The 15,131-nt window shown below is 45.7% G+C and overlaps 1 protein-coding gene across 5 annotated transcripts in view; it reads left to right on the forward strand.

The window, feature by feature from the left end:
- The first annotated feature begins 1,203 nt into the window (after positions 1 to 1,203).
- The window catches only part of Nt5m (5',3'-nucleotidase, mitochondrial), a 39,896-nt gene continuing 25,968 nt past the window's right edge, over positions 1,204 to 15,131 (forward strand). For 2 of the 5 annotated variants that reach the window (XR_003851356.1, XR_003851357.1), the window contains exons 1-3: positions 1,981 to 2,292; positions 4,655 to 4,755; positions 13,658 to 13,723. Coding sequence is in view for 2 of the 5 variants with exons in the window: in XM_029569094.1 (XP_029424954.1) it covers positions 2,050 to 2,292; positions 4,655 to 4,755; positions 13,658 to 13,718 (405 nt within the window). In the remaining 3 variants the exon portion in view is untranslated. Of the gene's footprint in view, positions 1,458 to 1,980; positions 2,293 to 4,654; positions 4,756 to 13,657; positions 13,724 to 15,131 lie in introns of those variants that run through there. The other 3 variants (XR_003851355.1, XM_029569094.1, XM_029569095.1) reach the window with 2 other exon arrangements.

Raw genomic sequence — 15,131 nt, forward strand, 5'->3', positions numbered from 1 at the left:
CTTGTAAAGTCTGGGGATGTAGCTCAGTGGTAGAGCACTGGCCTAGGTTCTAGATTCAATCCCAGTCTTAAGGTACAAGAGGGTTTCCCCACCTCCCAACAGCTGGGAACTAAGTCTTTAACACATAGACATTTGGGGGGATATTCAAGATATGAATTATACAAAAAATGGTAATTTAAAACCTGTGCATTTCATTTATAAAATTTATCCTTGAGTATATTCAACCCAATGAAAGCTACCTAAACTGCAATATTGAGGGGCAGGTGTACTAATGTCTGCAGTTTACTCTTTTGTTTGTTTTTGAGACAGGGTCTCCCTGTAGCACCAGCTGTCCTAGAACTCGCTATGTAGACCAGGCTGCCTTGATCTCACAAAGATCCACCTGCCTCTGCTTCCCGAGTGCTGGGATTAAAGGGGCTCACCACCATACTGCAATTTACTTTAAAAACATTGAAGAGTAAGGTAGATTGGTAAGTGAGTAAAGGGACGGTTGGATGCATTGGTGTGTGTCAAAGCAGGTGTGCCAGCCTGTGAGCTGCAGAATGCAGGTGCTGGGCAAAGAATCTATGTTGCATATTTCTTCTAACTTTTCTGTATATTTGTATTTTTTCATAATAAGAACTATGGAGGAAACCTTGACAATGCAGTCAAGGAATTAATATCTGGGTAGAAAAGTCCTGTGGGAAATAGTTGAGTCAAAGAATAACCAGACAAGATTACTGCAAGTCACATCGAAAATCACATATGCAGGACACAGGCATAAAGCTGAGTGGTTTCTATCCTTTTCCATTCAATATCTGATAAATATTGGTGTGATGAAAATTATGCTGTAGAACACTGTCCTCCTGGCTAACCATCATCTTCACCAGAATAGCCCTGACTGCTTGCAAGAGACTTTGAACATCTGACCTGATGATAGTTGACTCTTCTTTGAAGGAGGGTGTAGGGAGGGTCACTGGACTCTCACCCTGAGATTCCCACCTGTACTTCCTGGCCATTTGAATGCAATTCTGCCCTCATAGCACTTGGCCTCTTGGAGATTAGAAGGGATTAACTATAGGGAGACTCCATCTCTGCCACTGTGGGGAAATTCTCATCCAGGCTGGAGTGAGACTTCTGCAGCTGTGGCTGACTTCGGGTCACCACACTTAAATCTCATTGGCTCCCCAGTTTGGACTTTGGTGGAATTGTAGTTTGGTTTGTTGTTGGGCCTTATAAGGAGGGGATGAATGTTGGTTTACATCTCCCCAGGGAAGGAAGTCTCACGACAATGCTTTTGTTGGTGTCTCTCTCCTCACCCCTCACTCCCAGCCTCAGGCCTTTCCACTTCTTGTTCAGGCTGGCCTCCAGATCCTGGGTTCTTCAGTGATGGGCTGCTGCCGCTTGCTCTTTCCCACGATTGTGATTTTGCTTCAGCATACCCTCCTGGGAGCAGCCTTTGCAGGTCACCTTGCCAGGTTTGCATCTCTCCACCACCCTCTTCACTTTGCTCTGGGATTTAAAGTTTTTGATTTCTCTGAAGAAAAGTTCTATACAGGAGTTCATAGTATTTATCTATGTATTTACTTGAAAACCATCGGTTTTGTTAAGACTTGTGTATTTGTTCTTACTGTGACGTGGAGTGCACATCAGCCTGTTTTGGTTCCTTCATCCTATTGTCTGTTTTTCTCTAACAACCGGGTTTGGAACCGGGGTTGGAACTTTGTTTGCTGGGTTCACAGCCCGACAAAGTAAGTGCCCAATAAATGCCTAAGGATTCAGGTCTGTTGCTTTGGATGCTGGGCTCCTACATACACAGATGTGGGGGCCACCCCATCACCCCAGGCGGGATCGTTGAGGCCGCCACAGCCAGGACCTGGACGTCCCGGCGCCCGCCCCCCGCCCGCGGTCTGAGGCTCCGCCCCAGGCCCCGCTCCCGGTCAGGCTTGAGAGGGCGCGTGTCCCTTTAAGGGCGGCGGGACCGCGCACCCGCCTCGCTTTGGGCCGGAACCTGCGCGTTCGCGGCCGCTCGGTGGAGGAGGGCCAGCGCCCAGGGCAGGGAGCGGGGCGATGCTCCGGCTGCGCGGCTGCTACCCGCGGCCCTGCGGCTCTCTGGTGCCTGCGGAGCGGGGCCGGGCGGCCGGCCGCGCCCTGCGGGTACTGGTGGACATGGATGGCGTGCTGGCCGACTTCGAGGGCGGCTTCCTCAGGAAGTTCCGCGCACGCTTCCCGGACCTACCCTTCGTGGCGCTGGAGGACCGGCGCGGCTTCTGGGTGTCGGAGCAGTACGGTCGCCTGCAGCCCGGGCTGAGCGTGAGCACCCCGTGGCCGCGCGGCCGCTCAGAGCCCGGCACCCTAGTGACCTTGGGCGGGTCTGGGGAGGACCGGGGCCACAGCGCTGGGGGCGGAGGGGAACCAGGGGTCAGCTGCTGCCGGCTGTCACCGGCAGTGTTTCTCTCCACCTGGAGCTGCCTCCACATAGAGCTGACTTCCTTCCTCTTCCTCCCCTTTGGTTGGTAGTGGTTTTGGAGATTGAACCTAGGGTCTCCTGTATGCCAGGCAAGCTGTCTACCACTGACCTACATCTCCAACCCCTTTGAAAAATTTTGTCATAGGATCACACCAACTTGCCCTGGCTGGCCATGAACTAAGTCACTCTGTAGCCTAGGCAGGCCTTGAACTTGCAATCCTTCTGCTTCAATCTCCCAAGTAGCTGAGATTACAAATCTCTACCACCAAGATCAGTTTGACTGTCAGATTTTTGGTATATTTGGCCTCAGATAATTTGTTACATTAAAAAACATAAACTAAATATTATAATTAAATACTCCTTCACCCCTAGAACACATGGCTGTTTTTTCCTCCCTATGAATTTGACAAGTGTCTTTGCTCTTGTTTTTTCTTCCCTAATCCTTGAAAGCATAACTTCCTGATACTGTACACCTTGAGAGAGTGACTTTCAGAGTGTCACTAGGAAGTCAGGGTCAAGGTACAGTGAGATTACCTCTTGGCCTGCCCCCTTGCAATGAGAGCCTTGCTGGACCTCCCCTAACTCCAGTCCATCATGGATAGTCGAATATCCAGGATGGTTGGCAGAGAGAGTGTAGTTTACAGATTTAAACTATTTTGTGAAAGGGACCAGGGGAGTTTTACTACCATAAACTTAAGGGGCTGAATTTTCTGGTATCTCACAATTGGCTACTTAGGATCACGGCCAGAGGGGTTGATGGTGAGGAGTAGGATAGTGTTTAGAGCCAGGTTTGTAACTCCAGGTCCATGGTCTGTCTTGTCTGTGGGGAGGCACTGCCATTCCCACTTTGCATATGAAATCAGCATCCAAGTCACTGGGTAGCAGGATTCAAACCCCAGCTACCTGTCTGCCCCAGCAGCTGGCCATCTATTTCATACTCACTTCACTTTCCCCACTGCAAACACCTGTTCTCTGTCTTGCACACTCTACAAGTGAGTGGCATTTCTTTTGGCTTCAACAGGGCACAGGGCTGGGAATGTAGCTTTAGTGGTAGAGCATTTGCCTAGCATATGCAATGCTCTGGGGTCTAATCCTAGCACTGCAACTCTCCCCCCAAGTCCCAAACCACCACATAAACAAGACATTGCCACAGTAATATGATTTGCTGAGGGACAGGTGTTAAAAGGGACATCAAGTGACATCTCTGTTCATTCATAGAAGGCATTTCTGCAGGTGACTTCCACATAGCCCAGGGAGTTACCTCTCCCAGTGCTGAGAACTAATGAAAAACTTTAAACCAGGGAAAATAATCCGTGTCACCTCTGTAGCCTCAGCAGCCAACCACTGCACCATGTGAAGGTTCATTTGTAGAGGAGTGACCAGTGCTGGAGTTTGGGGGTCCTTATTTTCTTAGAGGAATATGTTAATGAAATAAAATCTATCCAGATGCTGAAAAAACACTGAATTCAAGCCCAAACACCATGAAAAAGAAAAAAAGTGGGGGCTTGGGGCTTAACTTAGTTTTGTGGTGGAGTATTTGCCTAGTATGCATGAGGCTCTAGGTTTCATCTTCAACACTATAAAACAAATAAGAAAGAAAAACAAAGTGCAGTAGCTTTAATATCTCTTTTTACTGATACTCCAGGCCATAGGGGACCAATTCCTGTCTTCAAGTACAAGTTGAAAGAGTGTAAGGAAGAAGGAGGCTGCTGGGGGTGGGAGAGACCTGCTGATTCCACTCAGTCCCTTTCCAAGCTTCAGCTCTCTGGTCCCCCTGTGGTCTAGTTGGCCAAGTATCTATGGTTAAAACAATCCAGTTATGATAAATGTAGGCATTTGTGTTGTTGTCCCTTGGTATTGTGGTGGTGGGGGGCGCTGGTTCCAGGACCACTTAGGGTACCAAAATTTGCAGCTGCTCAAGTCCCACATGTAGAAGGGTGTAATATTGGCATGTGACCAGCACAGTCTTCCCATATAGTTCAACTCCTCTCTAGATGATTTAGAACACTTAATGCAGTGTAAATGCTGTGGAGAGTAGGAGCAAACTGAGTGCGAACCCCAGGAAACTGGTCCAGGGTGAGTGTAGGGTGAGGGGAACCTTGAAGCCCCTTCCTACTAGCAGCCCTGCTCTGCTGTGCATGCTTCCCAGGGGAGGGCAGTGAGGCACTGGAGACCTAGAGGTGACCTGTTTCTTTGGCTTCTCAGGAGAAGGCCATCAGCATTTGGGAGTCGAAGAATTTCTTCTTTGAACTTGAGCCTCTGCCAGGGGCTGTGGAAGCTGTGAAACAGATGGCCAGTTTGCAGAAGTAAGTGTGTCTTCCTGCTCCAGGACCCCATAACCCAGGCCTACACCTCCTTCCTGCCATCTTGCCCTTCTCTCCTCAGCCCTACACAGGCCCCTTACATCCTTGACCCCGGTAAAAGCCCTGCTGGGCAGATGCTGCTGACTTGGGGTTGGCTGTGGCACACAGCATGAGCTTTGCTCACCAGGACAGTCCAACCAGTGATCATGAAGCAGGGCACATGAACCCAGGCTGCCAATTGCTGAAAGCGTGAACAACAGGCCTCATTTGGAAAAGAGGTTCAGGAAAAACGGGGGTATCATTTGGTTCTGGTGAAATGAGAGGTTGTATGGGTCGAAGCCTTTACTCAGTACCCATTCCCAGTGATCCTTTGAAGCCCCTTGGAACTTCTTGCCAGTGTGCTTCCCCAAGACCTTTCACAGACACAGTCTCACTGACATATAATCCATAGCTCATACAGCTCCCCCCATTTGAAGTGTACAATTCATTGGCTTTTAGAACAGTCACAAAGTTATGCAGCCATTACTGTTGTAATTTTAGAACTTTAAAAAAATTATTTTTTTATTTTATAGGTATGCATGTATTGCCTGCATGTAGGTAAGGCACCTGTGTCGTGCATTACCTGCGGAGGTCAGAAGAGGCTGTCAGATCCCCTGGGACTGGAGTTATGGGCAGTTGTTTGCTGCCATGTGGGTGCTGGGATTCAAGCCCGGGTCTTCTGCAAGAACAACCAGTGTTCTTAACCGCTGAGCCATCTCTCCAGCCCCAGAACTTTTTTTTAAAATCACACCCCAAACCCCAAACTCATTAGGAGTCACTGCTCATTTCTCTTTTTTTCAATTCCTAACAACCACTAATTTACTTTCTGCCTCTAGGGCTTTGCCTGTTACCAACATTTTATATATAAATGCCACCATACAGTATATGGTCTTTGGAGTCTGGCTTCTTGCACTTAATATAATGGTTTTAAGTTCCTCCATTTTGTAGTATGTATCAATACTTACTCTTTTTTTTGTTTTGTTTTTGTTTTTTGGTATTTGCACACTGTGTGTGTGTGTGTGTGTGTGTGTGTGTGACAGAGAGACAGAGAGACTCTGGTGGAACCTAGTGCCTTATGCATGATGTACAAGTGCTGTATAATTGATCTATACCCCTAGTCTAATATCTATACTTTTTATATAGCTGAGTAACATTCCATTATATGGATAGACTACATTTTATTTATCCAGTCATTAGTTGATGGGCATTTGGGCTGTTTTTACTTTTTAAAATTTTAAAAAATATTTTATTATTTTTATTTTATGTATATGAGTTTATTGCCTGCATGTAGGTAAGTGCACCTGTATTGTTCAGTGCCTGCGAAGGTCAGAAGAGGGTGTTGAATCCCCTGGAACTAGAGTTATGGATGGTTGTTGGCTGCCATGCGGATGCTGGGAATTGAACCTGGGTTCTCTGCAAGTGAGTTGACCACTGAGCCATCTCTCCAGCCTGTTTTTACTTTTTGACTTTTGTGAATAGTACTGCTGTGAACATTTTTGTTCATATTTGTTTGAATACCTGCTTTAACTTCTTTTGGGCCTAGGGGAGAACTGCTGGGACATTGGGTAATTTTGTGTTTAATATTTTGATGAACTGTTAACTTCTATCAGTGTAGGAAGATTAGTTTCTTGACATGTTGTCAACCCTTGTTTTTATCTTTTATTTTGTTCCTCCTGGTAGATGTGAATGAGGTCTCTTATTGTGGTTTTTCTTTTTTTAACTGGTGCTGGGGATCCCAGGACTTTGCACATGCTAAGCACATACACTGTCCTGATGTGTGGGTAGCCCTTGTGGGTTTTTTTTTGGGGGGTTGTTGTTTTGAAACAGGGTCTCCCTATTGTCCCAGCTGACCTGGAACTTGCTGTGTAGACCAGGCTTGCCTCAATCTCACAGAGATCCCCCTGCCTCTGCCTTCTGGGTGCTGCCATTAAAGCATGTGCCACCATGGCCCCTTGTGGCTTTGATTTGCATTTCTTCAGTGGCTGACACTGTTAACATCTTTTTATGCACTTACTGGCCATTTGCATGTTTTGTCTAGAGAAATATTCTCATATCTTTTGCTTATTTTTAAGAAATTGTTTATTTGCACTTGGGAAGCAGACAGAGATTGAGGCCAGCCTGGTCTACATATCAAGTTCTAGGTCAGTTGGGACTACATAGCAAGACCCTGTTTCAAAAAAAAAATAGAAGGAATTGATTATTTTGGCCATTTTTAAAGTGTTAACTCGTAAGACTTCTTTATATGTTATAGATACAAATTCCTTACTATATAAATGATGTACAGATTCTCCCCCCCCCCCTTATCCAAGACATCGTCTCCTATATATAACCCCAGCTGGCCTAGAACTTGCTATATAGACCAGGCTGGCCTCGATCTCACAGAGATTGACCTTCCTCTGCCTCCCAAGTGCAGCAATGAAAGGCATATACCACCATGCCTGGCCTAGCTGTGTCTTTTTTAAAAATATTTATTTATTTATTATTTTTTATTTTATATGTATGAGCGTATTGCCTCATACAATACTTACATAGTGTAAGTAAGTGCAATCCTGTCATGCAGTGCCGCAGAAGTCAGAAGAGGGTTTCGGATTACCCTGGAACTGGAGTTAAGGACAGTTTGTAGCCACCATGTAGGTGCTAGGAATCAAACCCGGGTCCTCTGCAAGAGCAGTCAGTGCTCTTAACCACTGAGCCATCTCTTCAGCCTCTATCAGCTGTGTCTTTTAAAACATACACTTTAGTTTCATTGACTTGATTTTACCTTTTATCATTTTTTTTTCGTCTTTTTGAGACAGGGTCTCCCTGTAGCCCCAGCTGTCCTGGAACTCACTGTGTAGACCAGGCTGGCCTTGAACTCACAGAGATCCACCTGCCTCTGCCTCCCGAGTGCTGGGATTAAAGATGTGTGCCACCATGTCCAGCTTCTTTTATCATTTTTAGTGTAATGACTAAGAATTTGTGGTCTATTTGAAGCCACAACAATTTGTTCCTATGTTTAAAAAAAAATTCTTCGTGTGTGTACACACAAGGTGTTGGGGGGACATTCATAGCACAGCACATGTGTGGAGGTCCAAGGAATCAGTTCTCTTCTTCTATTTTTACATAGGTTCCAGGGATTAAACTCAGGTGGCTAGGCTTACACAGCAAGCACCTTTACCCATTGAACCATCTCCCCACCCTCTTTTCTTTCTTTCTTTCTTTCTTTCTTTCTTTCTTTCTTTCTTTCTTTCTCTCTCTCTCTCTTTCTTTCTTTCCTTCCTTTCTGTCTCTCTCTCCCTCTCTATCATCCATCCATCCATCCATCCATCCATCCATCTTCTATCCATCCATCCATCCATCCATCCATCCATCCATCTATTTTAATAATGGCAGGGATTGATCCAAGGGTCTCATGTGGACTAGGTAAATGGTTTGGTTCTGAGCTTCACATAGCCCTCTGATCCATTTTGAGTTACTCTCTGTGTATGATGTGAGTTGTGGGTCCAGCAGAATTCTTCCTTGAATATCTAGTTGGCTCAGCACCTTTTGTTAAAAAGACTATTATTTCTTCTATCAAATGATCTTGGCACCCTGTTTAAAATCAATTGGCCACAAATGTATTTATTTTTATGATTTTGCTTAAACTTAGCAAACTGGATTATATAAATGTGATTTGATCTTCATTGTGCTATATATAAATGCCTCTAAAATTATCCACTTTAGCCAGGTGTGGTGGTACACATCTTTGATCCCAGCACTTGGGAGGCAGAGGCAGGTGGATCTCTGTGAGTTCAAGGCCACTCTGGTCTACATAGTGAGTTCCAGACCAACTGGGGCTACAGGGAGACCCTGTCTCAAAAAGACCAAAAAAAAAAAATAATGTCCACTTTAAGATTCTAATATGGGGCTGGTAAGATGCTGAGCAGGCAAAGGCACTTGCCGCCAAACCCAAGTTTAATTCTCAGAACCTACATGGTGGAAGAAGAGGACTGATTCCTGCAAATTGTCCTCTGACTTCCACATGTGCACCATGGTACACCTGTACCCCACTCCCCTACACACATTACACAATAAATGAATAATGTAAAAAAAAATTTAATTCTAATCTGACTAATAAAACAGAAAATGCTTACAGTTTGAATTAAATTGTAGATCTTGTTTGGTTAGCACTTCGTCTTTGGGCTTGAGCTCAGGTCCTAAAGAGTGGTGTATCTGATTACTTTTTAGCATTGACAGTAGCGTTATTTGGCATAGCTCCTAAAGAGAAGGGACACACTGACCTTCAACTGGAGATGGCTACAAACCGTGATATAGACATATTAAATTATTTTGTTTTTGTTTTTTGAGTCAGGGTCTCAGTGTAGACCAGGCTAACCTCAAACTCAAAGAGATCAGCCTGCCCCCACCTCTAAAATACTGGGATTAAAAGCTTGGCCACCACGCCTGGCTGATTGTGTTTTATGACATGAACTTGATTTGCAATGATGTGGCAAGTGCCTGGAAAGCAGGTTTGGTTGTCTCTCCATACTCATGGGTTTCCCACTCATGGACAAAACCAATTTTGAATAAAAAATACTCAGAAAGACCTGGACATGGTGGTGCATACCTTTAATCCCAGCACTCAGGAGGCAGAGGCAAGAAGATCTTTGTGAGTTCAAGGCCAGCCTGGTCTACATAGTGAGTTCCAGGCCAGCCAGGGCTATATAGTGAAACCTTGTCTTATATATATATGTATGAGTGTATGCATATGTATGTATTTTTTTCCAGAAAGAAAAAAATTGGACTTATAGCCAATTTCCATGATGCTGAAAGACAGCTATACTAGCATTTAAACTTTTCAGTCCTTTTTGCCTGGATCTGTATGTCCTAGATGCAGCCATATCACTGTATCCTGGGGCACCAGGGAGCACAGGGCTTTAGAACAGAGACTACAACTGGCCTGCCCAGGTCCTTGCCGTGGCTTCTAGGGAATCTCACTCTGCAAGCTCTTAGCCTTCCTGGGACTCTGTTTCTTTTTTGTTGTTGTTGTCGTTGTTGGTCTTTTTGAGACAGGATCTCCCTGTAGACCCAGCTGGACTGGAACTAAAAGAGAAAGATAACAGAGGTTTGGGGGTGGGCAAGGAGATGGCTCAGTGGGTAAAGGCACTTTCAGCCAAGCCTGATGTCCTGAGTTCAATCCCTGGTACCCACATGGTAGAAGATGCCTGACTTCTATAAGTTGTCCTCTGATCTCCACACAGGCACAGTGGCATTTCCCCTCCCCCAATAAATAAGTAAATGTAAAAAAAAAATTAGAGAATTGGGGGTGAGAGTAATAAGAATGCTTTATATACATGTATGAAGTTGTCAAAGAACAAATTTAATCAATAAAAGTTACATTGTTACTAAATGTGTTCTCAATATATTTAATGTACTAGAAGGCATCAGTGTTAGTCAGCTTTGTGCTACTACTATATAAAACACCTGAAATAATTAGCTTAGTAAAGAAAAAGGTTTGCCTTGGCTCGCAACCATGGAAGTTGTAGTCCATGGTTATTGGCCCTGTTTCTTTAAGCCTGTGGTGACACAGTGCATTGTAACTGGGGTTGTGTGGTAGAGGAGGAGGACTGTTCACCTCATGGTGTCTGAGAAGCAGAGAGAGACAGGAAGAGGTGGAGGTCTCAGTGTCTCTTTTGAGGATATACCAGTGACTTAATTTCCTTTTATCACCCTCCATCAGTGCCAGAGGCTGGGGATTTTTAGGGGCACTCCAGATCCAGACTGTAGCACCTATGATACATAAACACCGCGCTTGCAGTGAACACATATGGATTCTTTGTGTCACCAAACAGTGCAGTGTAATAGTCATTTATACTATAGTGACACTGTATTAGGCATCAGGAGTCCACTGGAGGTGATATAAAGGAACACAAAGGGTGTATGTAGGTCTTGTACAAATCCTGCAGCACTTCTTGTAAGGGACCAGAGCAACCCTGGCAGTTGGTATCCTCAGGGGGCTTACAGCCAATTCCCATGATGCTGAAGGACAGCCATACCAGCTTTTAAGCTTTTCAGTTCTCTTTGCCTGGATCTGTATGTCCTAGATGCAGCCACATCACTGTATCCTGGGGCACCAGGGAGCACAGAGCTTTAGAACAGAGACTGCAACTGGACTGCCCAGGTCCTTGCTGTGGCTTCTAGCGAATCTCACTATGCAAGCTCTTAGCCTTCCTGGGACTCTTGTTTCTTTTTTGTTGTTGTTGTTGTTGGTGGTGGTCTTTTTGAGACAGGATCTCCCTGTAGACCCAGCTGGCCTGGAACTCACTATGTAAACCAGGCTGGCCTGAAACTCACAGAGATCCGCCTGCCTCTGCTTCTGCTGGGATTAAAGGCATGTGCCACCATGCCCATCTGGGACTCTGTTTCTTAAACTATTTAAACTGAAGCTAATGAGAAAGTGTCAACTATGGCTCCTGGCACACTCTAGGTGCTCAGTGAATGTGACTGCTGCTGTTGTCATTCCACAGGAGTTAATAAGTGCACATTGAGGGACCATGCCACATTCATAGTACAGTGTAGATGAACCTTGAAACCATGATGTCACATGGAGGAAGCCAAACAGAGAAGCCATATAATGTATGATTCTAGTTATGTGAAATCTTTAGCATCAGCTGATTCCCAGAGACAGGACGAAGAACAGCTGTCACCACAGGCTGGGGGAGGTGGGGATGGGCACTGGATGCTTAATAGGGTTTCTTTTGGAGGTGCTTAAAATATTCTAAGAATATTTGCAGTCATTTTTGATAAAACCCTGGATATGCTAAAGTTTCATTATGTATTTAAATGGATAATTGTTACATTATGGATTATATCTCAATAAAACTTAAAATGAGTTTGCCGGATTTTTAAAAGGTACAGACTGCTGATGTGTTTAATAGTGTGGATGAATATTAGTTTACTGGGTAAAAGAAGTCAGATAGAAGAACATACTCTATGCTTCTAACCATTGAAGTTCTAGAACATGTAAACCAATCTGCAGTATAGAAAGAAGCTTGGCAGTTGCTGGGGCCCCAGAGTCAGGAGGTGAGCCAGGGAGGGCAGGGGAAGTTGCTTAGGGGAACTGGAGTGGTGGAGAGTGTATTTGCCCTTTGACCATGGTGATCCTTGTTTTGTGCTATATATTTGCCACAGCTTATCAAATTGTACCCTTTTACTGTATGTAGTTTATTACATGTTAATTATACCTCAGTAAAACTGTTTAAAGATAATCAGTTTTGGCCAGATAGTTAGTGCCTTGTATAGAGCCATCTATCTTCGCAGGAGAGTGAGACAGAGGGATTATTTGAGCACAGGATTCAAGACCAGCTTGGGCAACATGACAAGATTATGACCCTCCCCACCTAAAAAATTGTTTAGTGTGGATGAAGGGGTCAGAATTGACCAGGCTGTCTGTCTTGAGGTCGAAGAGTCAAGGGAAGGAAGTTAGAATATTGTAGCAGCATTACATAGGTGGTCAGGCAGGCAAAGCTTGGGATCAAGATTTTGGTGGAAGTGATTCTGACCTGTAGGGGGTTAAGGAGGTAGGAACAGGGTGCATGTGTTTGTAGCTAAGGAGACAGTTGTGGCATGCTCATGGGGGGACAAGATTGAGCTTCTAAGGGGGAGACACAGGAAGAACAGTACTGCCAGGCAGCACATGGTGGCAGCAAGACAGGGTCGGATGAAGGCTTGTGGCCTGAGTCAGGATTTGGAAGCAGCAGTTGAGAAGAGGAAAGTTGCCTTGCTTACCTTCCTTCTCCAGCTAGGGTTTGGAGTGTGAAGAAGAGCTAATCCATATTCAGAGACCTTCTTGTGAAGCTGTTTCTGAAGAGGCGGGGCAGAGGTTCAGTGTTGAGGGACACAGCAGACACAAGGGGATAGCATGGTTGACAGGGCAAGAGCCAAGAATCTGGGTGATTTCATGTAATGAACAGGTACAGGCAAGCCCCAGAGACCCAGCAGGCTTCCACTGAACTCCCTGGGGACCAATTTGCCAAAGAAAGTTGGAGAAACATCGTTCCCACAGCTTAGCTTGTTGGGCCAGCCTATGCAAGTGCCAAAGCAGAACACATTGTTATGAGGATGTTTGAGACCAGATGGTGCTAGCCCACCCTCTGGGCGTTGGGAGGAGTAGGCACCTGAGAGACCCTACCTGATTGAGGTCAGCTCCCCAGAGCTGTGATAGTGGGAAGGGGATTTGTTATGCAGAGTCCATGCCCCTCTTGAGGGCCACAAGGACTGGATAGAAATGGAGAGCTTGGCTCAGTAGAGCCTGGATCCTTCCCTATAGCCCACAGCTAGACAACTGAGGGTGTGTAGGAGTTCTTCTTCATAGATTCCTTATTTATTTGTATCTCCTGAGGCTGCAGTTCTCTTTCAAGTATCTATAGGTTCTGCAGTATTTTTTCCCTTTGTTTTTTCCCTCCTTTATTCCTTCCCTCTCTTTTTGTTCCTGGGGATGGACCCCAAGGCCTTGTGTGTCTACACACCTGTTCTGTCACTGAGCCCTCTGCCATCCTTTTAATTCTGTGCTTATTGCCAAACACTTCTTTCTTTCCCTGTTTTCCCCACTCAGATAGGGTATATGAATAGCTTAACTAACCTTTTTGGGTTTGGTCCTGCAAAATTATTATTAGTCCAATACTCATCTCTGAGTTTGTGCCTTTGGCCAGGGCAGATTACTTCTGACTGTTCAAGACCTTTGAGTGGGACAAAAATGCAGGCTGCAGCCTCTTGTGTGGAGAGGTGCAGGGCAGTGGGTTTTCCCATGACAGGTGCAGGCTCAGACTCTTACAGGGCTCAGCCAGTGGAGGGGGAGGTGGCTCTCAGTGTGGAGCTGCAGGGCTCATTGTCCTTTCTCTTCTGGCAGCACTGATGTCTTCATCTGCACAAGCCCCATCAAGATGTTCAAGTACTGTCCCTATGAGAAGGTAAGGTATGCATCCCGAGCAAGAGCTGCTGGGTGGCACAGGGCCCCATTCTGGTGCTCCCTGCCTCTGTGCCAGTAGCTGTGCTCCTAAGGCCTCCTCTGACACCAGCTAGAGGCTCTGTCCCATGCACTGAACATGGGCTTGGTGGGAGGGGCCCCTGATATATTGTCAGATGTGCCTGGACCAGTACAGACTAGTAAAGGAGGTGATATGAATCAGAGAGATAGCCATGTCTGGGCATGGGCTAGAGGTTCAAGGACATCTCTACATAATTTCTCTCTCTCTCTCTCTCTCTCTCTCTCTCTCTCTCTCTCTCTCTCTCGCTTGCTCTCTTCCCACAGATGGAACCCAGGGCCTTAGACATGCTAGGCAATGCTCTGTCATTTAGCTATATCCTCAACCTTACATAAAGTCTGACCAAAAGCCAAGCATGGTGGCACATATCTGTAATCCCATCACCCATGAGGTTGAGGCAAGAAGATTGCAAGTTCCAGGCCAGTCTGTGCTTCGTAGTGAATTCAAGGCCAGCTTGGGCTAGATAGTGAGACCTTGCCTCAAAAAAAAAAAAAAAAGTCTAGCACCAGGTGTGGAAGTGCACGTCTTTAATCCCAGCACTCCGGAGGCAGAGGCAGGCGGATCTCTGTGAGTTCAAGGCCGGCCTGGTCTACATAGTGAGTTCCAGGACAGCTGGGGCTGCAGGGAGACCCTGTCTCAAAAAGACCAAAAAACAACAACAAAAAAAATGTCTAGCCAAAAGAAATGTTCAAAGTTTGTATTATTACTTGTTCATTCTTTGGTCTCACTGAAAAGAAACAGAACTATTCAAATGAATTTCTGCAGATTGGAAGCTGCTGTTGCTGAGCCCAGAGAAAAGGTCTGGTGCCCCAGGAGGAGTTCCTGTGTTAGGACTGGGCCACCACACCTTGGGAGTTTCTCAAAAGCTCCTTTGGATCCAGAAGGCTGGGTCCCCAACCAGGCCTCTCCCTTAGGGCTTTCAAATCTTCAGCTTCTGAGTACCTGTACCTTCCTCTCCTTGGTCTGCCTGTGTCAGAAACACACTGAGGCCCTCAGCTTGGAGGTGCTGCGCCCTGCTAGGGAGTTTACTCCACAGTTGCTGTGGGTTATGTGCTTTTTAAAAGCTAGCTAGGCATTATTTATCTCTCTCATTGTCTAACCCTTCCACCATGGTTTCCCCATTTAAAGTGCCCCTATTTTCCCCATTTCTCCCTTAATACCCTTCTACTATGGTCCCACCTTTCTTGAGCTCCTTCTTTCCCTTTATCCCCTAGGTTCCTTGTATAACCTTCCCTCCCCTCTTCCCTTAAACTAACCCAATTTTTATCCATATCTCCCTAATTTAGGCTTGTTTCCTACTGTTCTTCTCCTTCAGGTTCTTTCTTTTCCTTTACCTCT

The sequence above is a fragment of the Nannospalax galili genome, unplaced genomic scaffold, assembly GCF_000622305.1.
Source record: "Nannospalax galili isolate Female #2095 unplaced genomic scaffold, S.galili_v1.0 scaffold441, whole genome shotgun sequence".
Classification (NCBI taxonomy): domain Eukaryota; kingdom Metazoa; phylum Chordata; class Mammalia; order Rodentia; family Spalacidae; genus Nannospalax; species Nannospalax galili.